This window comes from Perca flavescens, chromosome 3, assembly GCF_004354835.1.
Source record: "Perca flavescens isolate YP-PL-M2 chromosome 3, PFLA_1.0, whole genome shotgun sequence".
Lineage (NCBI taxonomy): Eukaryota > Metazoa > Chordata > Actinopteri > Perciformes > Percidae > Perca > Perca flavescens.
The window spans coordinates 25,980,886-25,994,592 of record NC_041333.1 but is presented as its reverse complement, the minus strand read 5'-3'; the positions used below and the strand labels follow the sequence as shown (position 1 = coordinate 25,994,592).

General features: G+C 37.8%; 1 protein-coding gene across 2 annotated transcripts; it reads left to right on the top strand.

Moving 5' to 3' along the window:
- The first annotated feature begins 4,615 nt into the window (after nt 1–4,615).
- samsn1a (SAM domain, SH3 domain and nuclear localisation signals 1a) lies at nt 4,616–12,372 on the top strand. 2 transcript variants are annotated; one of them, XM_028573334.1, is made up of 8 exons: nt 4,616–4,797; nt 6,644–6,724; nt 7,113–7,241; nt 7,995–8,112; nt 8,326–8,477; nt 8,600–8,812; nt 9,499–9,643; nt 11,526–12,372. In XM_028573334.1, exons 1-8 carry the CDS (start codon nt 4,741–4,743, stop codon nt 11,678–11,680), a joined length of 1,050 nt encoding a protein of 349 aa, XP_028429135.1. In that variant the 5' UTR covers nt 4,616–4,740; the 3' UTR covers nt 11,681–12,372. The 2 variants fall into 2 exon arrangements, with proteins under 2 accessions (XP_028429135.1, XP_028429134.1); XM_028573333.1 differs by having other exon boundaries at nt 8,320–8,477.
- The last annotated feature ends 1,335 nt before the right edge of the window (nt 12,373–13,707 follow it).

The following is a 13,707-nucleotide window of genomic DNA, read 5'->3' as shown; positions in this document are numbered from 1 at the left end:
GAGACTCATAGTTGTAACGGACTTTTAACAACGTTCTCTCAAGAAAGAGAGACTAATATAGTTTAACAAATGTGTTTTCTGAAAACGTTCTCACAAAAGAGACTCATATTTTAACAAACTTAAAAAACGTTCTCAAAAGAGACTCATAAACGTTAACCGTAATGGGCAGAATATCTTAACTAAAACTCCTGTTCCCAACCGAAACAGATATATGTATCTATATATCTAATACACAGAACATGGTCATGACATAGACCACACACACACAGTTTATCACACACAATGATAACAAAGCAGAGACACCGCTGTTCACACACACACACTGTCTCTCATACACACATGAAAACTATTCAGCAATAAGAATGCATTCATAATAGGCCTACAATTCCTAGATCATGATTCCGTTTCCTTTCCTTGAATTTCTGTTACATTTTGAGGAATAGATTACAATGCGATATTACCTCAGACATAAATTCGTCAACCCATGAAATCTGTAATTTCCATTGCAGTTTATTCTACACCCCCAGTTCCTAGAACTGACCTGAACTTTAGAAACCTATATCATCCAGGTTTTGTGGCCTGAGCTAGTCTCGCCTTAACCAAGGTCTTTAACCACATTAACATAACATACATAACATAACATAACATTACGTTATCACCCTTATTTCCTTATTCCCCTCATTTCCTTTATTTTCTCTTATTTCCCTTTATCTTTTCCAAGACAAATTTCCCTAGCCCTAGGGTTATCAACTCTTTTTTTTTTTTTTTTTTTTTTTTTTTTTTTTTTTCAATGTGATCCCTTAACTTTTTTCTCTATTTCCCCCTTTTTGTGTTGCCACACAACGCAAACACAATTTAAAAACAGACCCTCAGCCACACAGCACCACAGCATAGAACACAAATCAGCATCATGTACAAGCCCTGCAGAGCTTGGAGAGCGACAGCTACCCAGGTTCTCAAAAGTCACTCTGGCTTTCTTTGTTCGAACATGGTATATATTCTATAACATATGTAACATAGATGGGGGAGGAAACAATACTTTGACCAATGGAAACAATACTTTGACCAATGGATAAAAGCCAACTGGCCTTATCTCGAGGCTCCACTGATAAGCATGACAGATGTTTTTCAGAGAAGTGTCTTCTGAAAGTAGGCTAAAGTTCATCACTTCTAGCTACATATAGATAGTTCAGATATGGCCTAAATACAAGTTATAGAATGATCAGAATAAAGTAGGATGTTAATATACCTCAATACTTCTGCTTTTAAATGTTGCAACGCCTTTCAATGTATGTGTCTGTAGTGTCCCTACAGTATAGGTACACAGAAGACTGCTTTATAGCAAAAGAAGCGTCAGTTTAAACTACACATTTGGATTACAAGGGCAAAGGACACACCACAGGAACTCTAATTTGGCCATCTTCATTTCCTTTTACTTTCTTTCCGGTGCTGCCTCGATGTGTAAAGTGGTCTTACAGTCTCCATCTAGCACAGCTGTTTCTAGGGCAGAAAATCTCTTCACTGTCTTTAAATTTAGTCTCTTTTGAATGTAAATGTTTGAAGAGAGAAAAAACTGTATTTCTTTGCGTGACTGTGTAAATCTGCCAAGTAGTTTTGTGGTGGTTTTACGACACTCAGTGGGAAGCGCAAATGCAGAACTATAAATCACTCTGCATTGCTGTAATGAACAACATGACGCAGAAGTCTTACTCCAGTTTAAATATCAACATCACTGACATTACGCCAGTCTCAGAAACTTGTCAAATGTCAGTTTTTAATATATTATAGTATATTAAATGAATGTTTTCTTCTGTCACCTCTCTCAGTGCACTCCCCACCATGCACTATGAGCCCACCCATGGGACCCCACTATCTTGACGTGCCATACATGTCGGACAGGAGGCCCTACCTAGGCAAGTCCTCCACTCTACCCGCTCAGGAGAACGCAACCCCGGGACGCTGCATAGACATGGTCACCCTCCCTGGTGGAGCGACGCCAACCCACACCCACCACCAGCGCTGGAGCAACCCAGGTGACAGCAGTCCTGCCTGGGGGACCATCCAGCACACCTGCCACAGGCCACTCACAGAGTATCGTGTGCACTCCCGTGACTTCACCATGTCCCCTGGAAAGAAGTGGGAAGGAAGTCAGCAGCAGGAAACGGCCCAGGATGACAGCTTGAAACGGGACCGTAAACCCCAGATTCCCCCAAGGGTGCCGCGATCCATTACAGATGTGGATCTATCAGAACCAAATGTAAGTTTCTGCTGGTTGTTATCTGTATTAAAAAAAAATATTACTTAGTCCTTGAAAGAGATCAGAGCATGCTCTGAGTCTGATGCTTAACTTTTCATCATGCACATTTACACTTCAGAACTGCTTATGCTGCACTTTTGCCCCACATGCTGATACAATATGCTTGAATGAGTTGCTGATAGGCACCATAATATTAAACAGAGATGTCTTTTTGATTAAACAGCAGGTCTAGGCGCTATATAAATACTGTGAAAGTATCAAAACCCACAGAGAAATGTACACAGCCCATATTCAGAAATGGTGCCTTTAAACGAGCCGTTAGAACATCTGTACGGTTGTGATGTCACAACTATACTATATATATGTAGGAAGTGCCACTACAGTGTAGCAATGATGGTGCAGAGACTCCGAGAGTGCAGATGCGGAAGACCCGGAAAAGCTAATCAATCATAGCAGACTGGGCTTAGACAGTATCGGGAAATACTGTGTTTTTTTAACATTAAAGCATTCTAGTAAAAACCCAAAATACATGTATGAACCTGAAAATGATCATGATATGGGACCATTAAACCCCATGGACCCAGTGGCAGGTCCTTGCTGTAAGGGCATATGAAGGACAAATGTGTGATTCAGTTGGTAATTAATTTCTAGATTCATCTTAGACTCTCCTATTGGGATTATTTCAGTCAGTTGCTGTTCAATACAGCAGGATCATAGTCACGCAGTGTAAATACCACACAATAGTGCAGATTGACCTTAAAGGTCAGTGCCTTTGCGTGCACTTGAGAGCTCTCAAAGCATAAGACCTCTGCTGATTCTCAGTGAGCATGTGCAGTGTCCGCCCTGTGCGACACAAAGCAGTTAAAGCTTAACACGAGTTGTGGAGAAAATAGTCTAAGATGAAAAGGATGATCCGCTGTAGAGATTATAAAATCCCTATGGATCTATAGTGTCACTGGTTTGTTGGGGTAAAATGTCATTTAATTTGCCATGAAGCCTCTTAAGAGTAGAACGATGGTGTAGAGGTTAAGACTCTCTTGTACTCCCTCTTTACTGGACTTAATGCTCGTCCTACAAGTCCATTTTCTCTGCTCATGCATTTACTTTTTGGCCAGTAGTACCATATGGTCGATCAAATGTCTAATGACATGTTTCAATACTATGAGATTCTAAACATGCCATACTTTTACAAAAAACGACTTATATACTTTTACATACTTTTGCTGCATTTTAGAAAATCCAAATTCAATCCCCTTCTCCAGTTCTGGTTAAAATCTAACTAGGGACCCTCCCTGACAGTGCCTTAAAATATTTCAACAAAGATCAGGTGACTTTTTTAAATGGTAGATATCTTATTTTGAAATATTCAGATGAACAACTTCCTTTCCAGGGATCCAAGAGCCTCAGAGGTAATAGACTTGAAGGGTTAATCTGGATTGACAGGAGTTTATGGTTGATTGCAAGATGTGGGATTAGGCAATGTTTTTTTTTAACTGACGGATTGAAATCCCCCACAATGTAAACACAGCGGCAAATCCCCACATGGCAACACCAGAGGAATGACTGACAGTAATGTAGGATCCTGTGGAGCAACCAACTGCCTCACACTCACCCGGGAGGCCATGTTTTGTAATAGGGTTACAGGTGGTTATTTAGTGATTTTCAACCCTTGTCTAAAAACTAAAATCTACTATAGACACATCTCGTTTTCATGTCTTGGTTTTTCTAAGACATACAATGAAATATATCCACTTTCATATTGAGAGCAGAGATCTTCCCGAAAGTGTTTCGACACAATTTATGTGACACTTTCAGCTGTTCCTCTGTCATGCATCAGCACTTCCTCAAAAGTATTTACCCCACATTAGGAAATGACTGCATAGAATAATTACTCCAACATCATTTACCATAACCAAGTTCCCCATTGCTATTAAAAGGACCTTTTGAGGAATATCCAACTTTTTCTTTTTACATTTTTATGTGTCGTCTTTCCATTTTATCTATGAAATAAAAAAAAACTGCTTTTTTCCCTGTAAAGTTTAGTAGAATAATTATACTGCTGGTTTGTTCATGTGAATGGCACCTAATATATTATCACTCACTCCAGTGTTTTTTTGATTGAGCTATACAGCCCATCTCTGAGCAGATCAACCCCAGTAATGCAACACAGTAGCAGATATGACACACAACTACCACAAATATAAAACCTAACTGCAGCCGTTCCTGGAAGTGGTTCTTAATGTCTTTGTCGAGCAGGCCACAAAATGCAAACTCAAGCACTTGTATTTTTCCCTTTCAAAGCGATTCTGCACAAGAGACACAGTGTCAATTTCCTCACATCCTGTGTGTTGTAAGGAAGTGGGCCAGCCAGCCCATCAGAAAGGCAGCCTCAGTGTTAGTTAACACTTCACTGTCGGAGAGTGGGGTAAAGACAAGAGAAAAGCAAGGCCCGAGATTTGACAATAACCTTAAAAAAGGAGAAAATGTTACAGAGGACGGCGTCCAATGTGTCAGACAAAGTAAAGAGCAGCAAGCCAAAGGTAGGTGAAAATTGAAACAAATTATGAGTATAATAGGAGGCAAGATATGACATTTATTGGCAAGCAAAGATATCAAAGTGTCACTTTTGACTGATTGAACACTAAAAGACGAGTTGACATAATGTGACGTTTTGTCTACATAGTAAACTGTACTTTTCAAGTAAATTCTCAATGAAAACAGACAAAAAACAATGGCAATAAAATGCAAACGATACAATAACACAAAAACTAAAATCGGGGAAGAAAATGTTTAAAAAGAAATCATTCAATTCTGTCGCTGTATTTCAGACGAGGGCTTTCTAGCAGTATGGAGCTCATATTTAACCAGGATTTCCAGGGATTACTCATTTATATAATTATTTTGGAAATAATGGGGAGTCGGGAGGGATTATAATGACTTTTAGTTTGATGAAAAATTGAAAAAAAGAAGGAAAGAATTAAAACTGAGCCGAGAAAAGCAACTATGAGTCATGTCGCCAGTGTTGTAAATGTAACACATATACTCATTTTAAATACTGACATGTTTGCCAGTGCAGCTGTATAGAGAAAATATTCTCTCTGCTACCACATGACCTGCAACATGATTTTACATGACCACAAATGTACCGCATATTTTACAAGCCCTCATTTCAAACAATCGTGGAACAGACTGAATATTGGCTGCCTGCATATACAGTACATACACTGGAGGTGCCTTCCATTTGCTTTTACACTGTTATCTCGAATTAGTTGACTTTACTAGAAATTTGGTGGAAACCGGTGGCCTTAAACCCTTTAAGTTTTTACAGAAAGGTGAAACTTAACATGTTAAGTTGTATTAACACAAAGCGGTAAGTTGATGAGTAGACAAAAAGTTAGCATTAGTAGTCATTACTAGAAATCATTAGTAAACATAAATTATTTTTTTTTGGAGTCGTGTTGTCTAAAATAAGCATGTTAAGTTCAACATGCAAAAAAGCATTACAAATATTAAATATTGGGTTACTTATCAATGCATGAGAAATAATTTGTATATATAAATATTGTTTTTTCCTTTATGTCAGCATGATTTGAATAATGCATTCAACACATTTATTCCAAAGATAAAGAGGGAAAATAATTTTCCAATGTGCTGTACTGCACAGAGAGAGTAGCTCCAGAGACATTCAAAGATTCCCAATCTGATTTTATATAAAAGATCACTTTCTCGCTGCCCAGACCCCATCAGTCCCTACCCGGGTCTCGGTCATGGTGTAACAATAAATGTAGATAAACATGAACCCTAAATCAACCATACAAAACTAAAACCCAGAAAACATAAATGCACACCCCAAACATTAACACAACATTATAAAAACACACTTTAACTAGGACAGAAACCGTTCAGAACATGTATTTTTTTTCCCCATGAGCCTTTGCATCGCTTCAGCGCAGAACAGTTCAAACGACCTCCCATCCAGAAACTTAACATCCTAAGTTATCTTTGCTTAATATGATCTGTGCGCTGCAAACTTCATCTGATTATTACAAACAACGAATGTGATTTAGTAATGAATATGGTTCTAACAAAACATGAAAGAATAAGTAGTGACCACTAAAAGTTTAATTACAACTAAATCTGTGTTTACAGTGTATAAGCAAAACATTTGGAACACTTTAGCTTTCCTTAATAGACAGTATATACAGTACAAATAGACCATCCACCTGGGTCATAGAGTGAATACAGCAGGTATTTACTGGAAGGACTTCTGAGCCTTGGGACAGCTTCGACAAGGATTCAAAATAGCAATGACTTGATGTTATATATTGCTACACAAACGTGCCAGTTGTCTCTTTGACACCCTTTGTCTTTTAATCCTCCCCACAGCGCTCCACCAGCTTTGGCAGGTTTGAGGGTCTCAGACATCACTCTTCACAAGCCAAACTAGAGGAAAATGGAACAACTGCGGTTTGTAGATTTGTTTTTATTTCATTTGTATGTGCATAATGGCAAACCATGTCATATAATAGAAAAAAAAGTATAGTAGTTAATTGTCAGTAACCAACAAGTGGGCATGTAAAGTCATTGAAAACTTCTGCATTAAGGATTTTCCCCTTTTGCACAAATATGTGCAGCCATAATGCTCTGAGGTGATTTGTATTAAAAAATGTGACATTGGAAAACAAGGTTCATACTGGGAAAAACCCTTTACTGCACAGGAAGTGATGCATTTTACTCTACGTTGATGGAGCAGAGATACAAATTGTTTGGACAAAAAAGTAGTAAAAATATGAGGAGCCAAATTCTTTAATATCACACTACTACTATATTTAGTAAACCAACTCTCTTTACACAGCTTCCAGAAGAAAGTGAGATTTTGGACCCAAACAAATCAGCTGGACTTGGGAAGAAGATGAAGGCAATTTCTCTGACCATGCGCAGAAAAATGGGCAAAAAACACGCCAAGTCTTTTTCTGAGGAGGCAGTAAGTCACTGAAATACACACACACACACACACACACACACACATACAACACTCTCACACACACACACACACACACACACACACACACACACACACCAAAGCCCTTCTAGGGACGGGCATTGGAAATTAGCAATAGCTATACATGTTGTGATGCTGTACATTGGAGATTTGTTGCACAAATGTCTATGTCTAAGCATCTGTCCCAAATAAACATGAAATGAAAAACACACACACACACACACACACACACACACACACACACACACACACACACACACACACACATTAATCAACTATTTGAGAGCACAAATGATTAAAAAAGAAACCTTGACAGCTGTCACATCCTGTAAAAGTCCAAACTTGACGACAATTGGCCTCAGTTACAGCAAACCTGTGCTGTTTTTCTCAAGAGTATTATCGCTTTCATCACTTATAAACCCACATCCTATAACATGATGCTGTCGTTGCCAATATTTAAATGACGTACTTTGATCTGAAAAGCGTCTTCTTGCAGTTGCGTGTTTTACTCTAACACTGTTGAGAGATAAGAGGAGTGTCTCTGTAACTTTCACAATGTCTGTTTTAGTTTCCTTGTTGTCTTTCACTTTCATGTAGATATAGTTGATCAGTTAACTGGAGTTTGCACACTTTTGTTTATTTCATCTATAATCAATTAAGAATCATACGAATTACTGTATTCCATGACATGTCTCTCAATTAAAAAAACGGTGTATCTTTTCTTTCACTTCGCAGGGTGATGACACAGATAAAGACCCAGAGGCAGAGACAGAGAGTGGCCCACCAGCTGAGAAAAACTCTGCAAAGACAAGCAACTCCTTAGAGAGTCTTTACAGCGGCCAGAGCTCCTCTAGTAAGAATCTGCACATACGGCATACACTGCAAGTCACAATAGTTCTGGGTTGTTTTAGTCCACATAGTGAATGCACGTGTTGGGTTATACGATTCCACAAACGAAAGACTTTGGAAGTCAGCTGATCCAGGTTAATTATCCAGTACAAGGTGATATTCTTAGACAACCCCTACTGTGTAATCATACTGTGTCTTGTTGCGTTTGTGGGTTCAGGTGGTGTGACCAGCGAGTCCAACGGTTCTGGTCAGAGAGACAGTCTGAGGCTGGAGGAGGACGGCTCTTATCAGGGACAGTTCTGTGGCAGAGCTCGCGTCCACACAGACTTTGTCCCCAGCCCGTATGACACAGACTCCCTCAAACTCAAGGTGAGACACGACACTGTTTGTGCAGTGATATGTTGTGCAGTGACGATCCCCTGACGTCAATTATTATCTTAACAGATAAAGATTTTCATGATTCTATACGTTCACTATCATTTTTTTCCAAGGTCGGTGACATCATCAACATCATCAGTAAGCCTCCGATGGGCATCTGGACAGGCATGCTTAACAACAAAGTGGGCAACTTCAAGTTCATATATGTAGATGTTTTGGTGGAGAAAGAGGAACCAGAGGAAGCTCCCAAGATCAGACAACAGAAGCTGTGCAAAAGACCTCGGCCTAAAACGTTGCTGGAGTTACTGGAGCGACTGAATCTCGAGGTGAGGACAGCGTCACTCACTTGTTTTAGTCTGGTCACAAGTGAGAGGGACATCAGACAGTTACAACCATAACAAGAAAGCAGTTACCGTTTTTTTTTCCGATTGCTAAACGACACTGGGCACAACGGAAGCCACATGTGCAGCCAAACCCTATGAACAATCCTCATTGAGATGACACACACTGTCACTCAGAACACACTGAGAGTAAAAACACTAGCATCAAACACCAATACAGAAATTACAAACTTTTCATCTTTACAGTTTGAACAATTGAAGTGACTTTACACTACTTATTGTAAAAGAGTTACCTCATCTGTTAGGGATATGCCTTGATGAGTACGGAACTCCTCTAATGCTGTAAACCTAATCTAACAAAAATAAATCCGAAATGAATCCTGTTAAAGTTCTAATTTACCATGAAATGTTGCGATACTTTCATAACTCAACCTCAAAGATGTATATAGGTAAAATACCCATTACATGACATTATCAAGTCTCTGTGGTCTCCGATGCGAAACCAGTACCGTAGCTTTGCAAATACTTTGTACCACCCATGATCTGAAACTTGATGCGTAGAGAGATATTTAAGAGATGAAAGGTGAACGTGTACATCATTGTTTCTTTTTTTGTTTAACTCAAATACACTGTGTGGGTTAATGGTAATGAAGACACCTCTGTTGATGTAGGAGTATGCCTCTGCCCTGCTGCTAAACGGCTACCAGACAGTGGAGGACCTGTTGCACCTGCAGGAGAAACACCTGATAGAGCTGAACGTCAAAGATCCCGAGCACAGACGCAAGCTGCTTGCTGCTGCTGACTGCCGCTACACAGGTGAGCAACATACTAAGCAATGACTATCACTTGTATTACTGTAACAATTACCCACAATTCATTTTACAGATCAATAATTACCGTTTAATTAAACAGCAACATGGTCAACTAAAAAACTGATAAAAGTGTAGTTCATTTTCAATAAGATGATCATTCTAAGACAATAAACTGAGATCCGAAAGTGAAGGCTCTCCATTATTCGTAGGTGTCTTATTTTTGCAGTTATGACTCACTGTACATATTGTTATTTTTTCAATTAAATTCAATTAAATTGTATATATAGTATTAAATCGTTTCATAGCAGACAATTTTACTTGTCATAGTTGTGTCACAGACTGGCTCAATGAATGTTATGAGGTGGGTTACTTAAAACATAATTTATGAACTAAAGTTAACACAAAACAAATGTAGTGGGTAGATCAACAATGTCAGCGATGAAATAAGTGCATGGATGTGTGTCATGTGCTGGGGAGGTGTTGAAGGTGCAAACCTCCCTTCCTCCTCACAAGTGCCTGACAACACATGGTCTGCAGCTTCACAAAGCAAACTCCCAATGGCCAGTCGTCACAAACTCCCAACTAATAAATAGACAGAGCTGGAATGATCAAATAAATGCCGATCAAAGTAGCATACCCAAAGGTTCCTTTAAACCAAAGGCCCATCAGCCAATCAAATCATAGCAAGACACACATGCAAAGAGGTAACCTAACTACATCAACAAGGCTCACACAAACAAAACCAAACAAAGCATGCACTTCCTACCAAAGCTGCTTGACCAAGCTGCCAGGTTGCAGGCACAGCGTTCAAGGTAACTTAACAATCAGAACCAATCAGAAATGAGCATTCAACAAAGCCTTGTAACAAGAGTAATTTTACCAAAAGCTTTAGTGACTTTCGTGACACATAAAAAGCAAGAGTTGCCAAAGTAAATATATTTCGATTAACTTTAAGTTTAACATACATATAGAACAAAATAAATTATTTGCAATTTAATTTGTACTGCAGAATAACAAGTTTTTTATGTGAAAGCGGAGACTTTTTTGCCACACAGAAGAGAAATACAAACACACGCGCAGCGAGAGGCTTATAAGTGATTTCCTGTTACTCAGATTGAAAGTGCTTAATGGGGCAGAAGGTGTTCCTGTAATCTGATGTCTTGAAGCAGAAGGCTGCTCAGCGCTGTGTGAATGAAAACAAAACTACTTTCCAGTATGAAGAAGGAACAACATCCACTTGCTAGTTATGCTCAGTCTGCTCATGTTTTATTGCACTTGTAGACAAGGCAAATTTAAGGTCATTGTAATTTTTCTGTTTGGGTGACAGCGTGACTAAACAGATGGCATCGGCTGCAGTGTGACCCTGCCAAGCTTGTTGACTCACATGAGATGCCAGTAATTTAATCAAGCTGACCTCCATTAGGTTAGTAGATTGGCAACATGGACAGGAGGATTAGTAGCTTCCATCAATGAAGCAGAAATATAAAAAATATTGTGGAATATCTTTACTCTGAGAGAGGGCAAACTAAAAGTCAAAGAGGACATTTGAGGTATATCTAAAAGAGGAAGACATGTTTTCCGCTGCCGAGTCACACTGCAGAAGTTATTTCAATATTTGGGTTATTGAGCCAGTCGCAGTAAGCCACAACATCCTGGTTTCAGTAACTTTAGCAATAATAACCTTTAATCTTGAAATGAATGTACAGTGCTATTACAGAAATAATTTACTGTAATGTCAAAGAGAATCAGCCTTACACATTTAAATATGTTACTTTCCACTGACTAAAGCACTTCGCACATATTTTATCTTCTCTAATGTAGTTGTGGAAACAGAAACTTGTAATAGTATGACATTTGATTTAATTCCATTTGGTTTGTGGCCGCAGGTGATGATGTCAGGGATGCAGAGGAGCACAGATCTTCCCACAGTCTACAGGAAGAAGACAGCGACTGTCCCAGAGACTCAGGTTGCTTCATCCCATCTGAATGTTCAGATAGCAAGGAGGACACAGAGCAGCTCACAGAAACTGTGCACTCTTAGTGTGATTACTTTTTAGATAGATACTTTGAAAATTTGAATTCAGTGTTGGGTATTTTCTTATCATGGTTTCAACAATTATTGCCCAATTTTCCTCAAAATGTCATGTTTATATTCCTTATTACAACAAGCCAAAAGCTAATGCAAAAGCTTGTTAAAAGTGTGATAGGAAGAACAAACAACAAATATTCTATCTTATCCATATGTCACTTTATCAATTTATTACTCACGTTGTAAATTTTGATTTCCAGAGTTTTCTTTATTCTATGTTGTTGAAAAAGTGATATTTCATTGATTAAATGTCACTTGTATTTATTCAGTGTTTTTCTCTCCATATAAAGTCTTTATTTATCACATCTGCATCATTTTGATCTTTCACATCAAATCCAATCTCAATTCAACATCCAGTGTAATCTTTTTTTCTTTTTCTTTCTATGAATGAAGGGATGTTGGTGAAGGGATGTTTTTGAAATGTAGTGTCTGGGTTTAAACATTGCTTATTCAAATATTGCCTGTAATGTATACTGTACAGAAAAAATGTATGTTATTTTCTGAACGTGTGTGTGTGTGTGTGTGTGTGTGTGTGTGTATGAACCATAGACTGTAAAAATTAGGTATGAACCGATGTGAAAGTCAGTATTCAACTGTTTTCACATTTTTTGGAAATAAAATCAAAGAGATACAATCAAATGTAATTTTGTGTTGTTTTGTAAGTCGGAATTATTTATTTCACCACCAGTAGCCTACTTTCCCTGATATATATATATATATATATATATATATATATATATATATATATATATATATATTATATATATATATATATATATATATATATATATATATATATATATATATATATATATAATTGCTTTATGCCTAAACAGCCATGAATTAAATATAAATTAATAAAAAATATAATATATATATATAATATATAAAATATAATATAATAAATAATTTGATAATTACAAACGTTAGTTAAAATATTTTTTTTTAATTGAAAGTTTTCTACTTTAATTTTGATTTAATGTATTAAATGTTTTGTATTATTATTGTTTGTTTCATTTTCTTTAAAAAAAAAAATTGTAATCAACGTCAACTTCCCTGGCTAGCCTAGAGCATCAGGTGTGTGAAAACATGGAGGCCACAATAACAAAAGATTTGCTGCGGTTTTCTTATACGAGCATCCAAACAGCACATCGCCAGGTGTTTGTTTGTGTTATCTGCAGAAGAACGAACGGAAAAGACACGGATAATGTGTTGTTTTTTTATACATAGGCCTATTCATGAATAATTTGAAACATATTATGTCTGTGTATGTTTATTGGCAGAGGCATTTGTCCACAATAAACAGTTTATTGTCATTAAAATATGTTCAGTGAACCAAAGTCGCCTCCATCAAACGTCAGTTGTCAACAACGCGTCACCAACTGGGGAACTCGGTTAACAAAATACTGTCAAAATTCACGAATCAAAATCATTGATCAAAATCCTGTTCGAGGAAACTGCCGTAACTTCCACAGGAAGTTACGTGATTGGTGACGTTTTCACTCGGAAAAACGTTTTTCCGATGTCCATGAACGTACGGTGAGAACACGGAAACGTCACGAAACTTTCGTGTTACGTTGCATGTCGCTAGCGTTGATGGGAACTGTAGTTCAAGGCTGGATGTGCGGTATCCATGGCGTCTACTCTCACCTTGCCACACATCCTCTTTTATATGGATAATATAGATTAATCAGTATCAGATTTAGTCAATATGATTATTCTTATGGGTAAATATCATATTAATGGCAGTAAGTGGAGATGTTCTAAGCCTTCATTTGTTTGGTTTATAAATGATTTAGAATTGCTTTTTTCCTCACTGAAAAAGATCAAATCTAGCAAAATTGCAAGAAAAATGTGTGGTGACATATCTAGGAAACTACTGTTTTGATTAATCTCCCCTTGTGTGCCGCTATAAATGTTAATTTTATTAGCCTTTTTGCCTTTGACTTAAGTGTATTTTTAAGTAGGCTAGCGCCCCC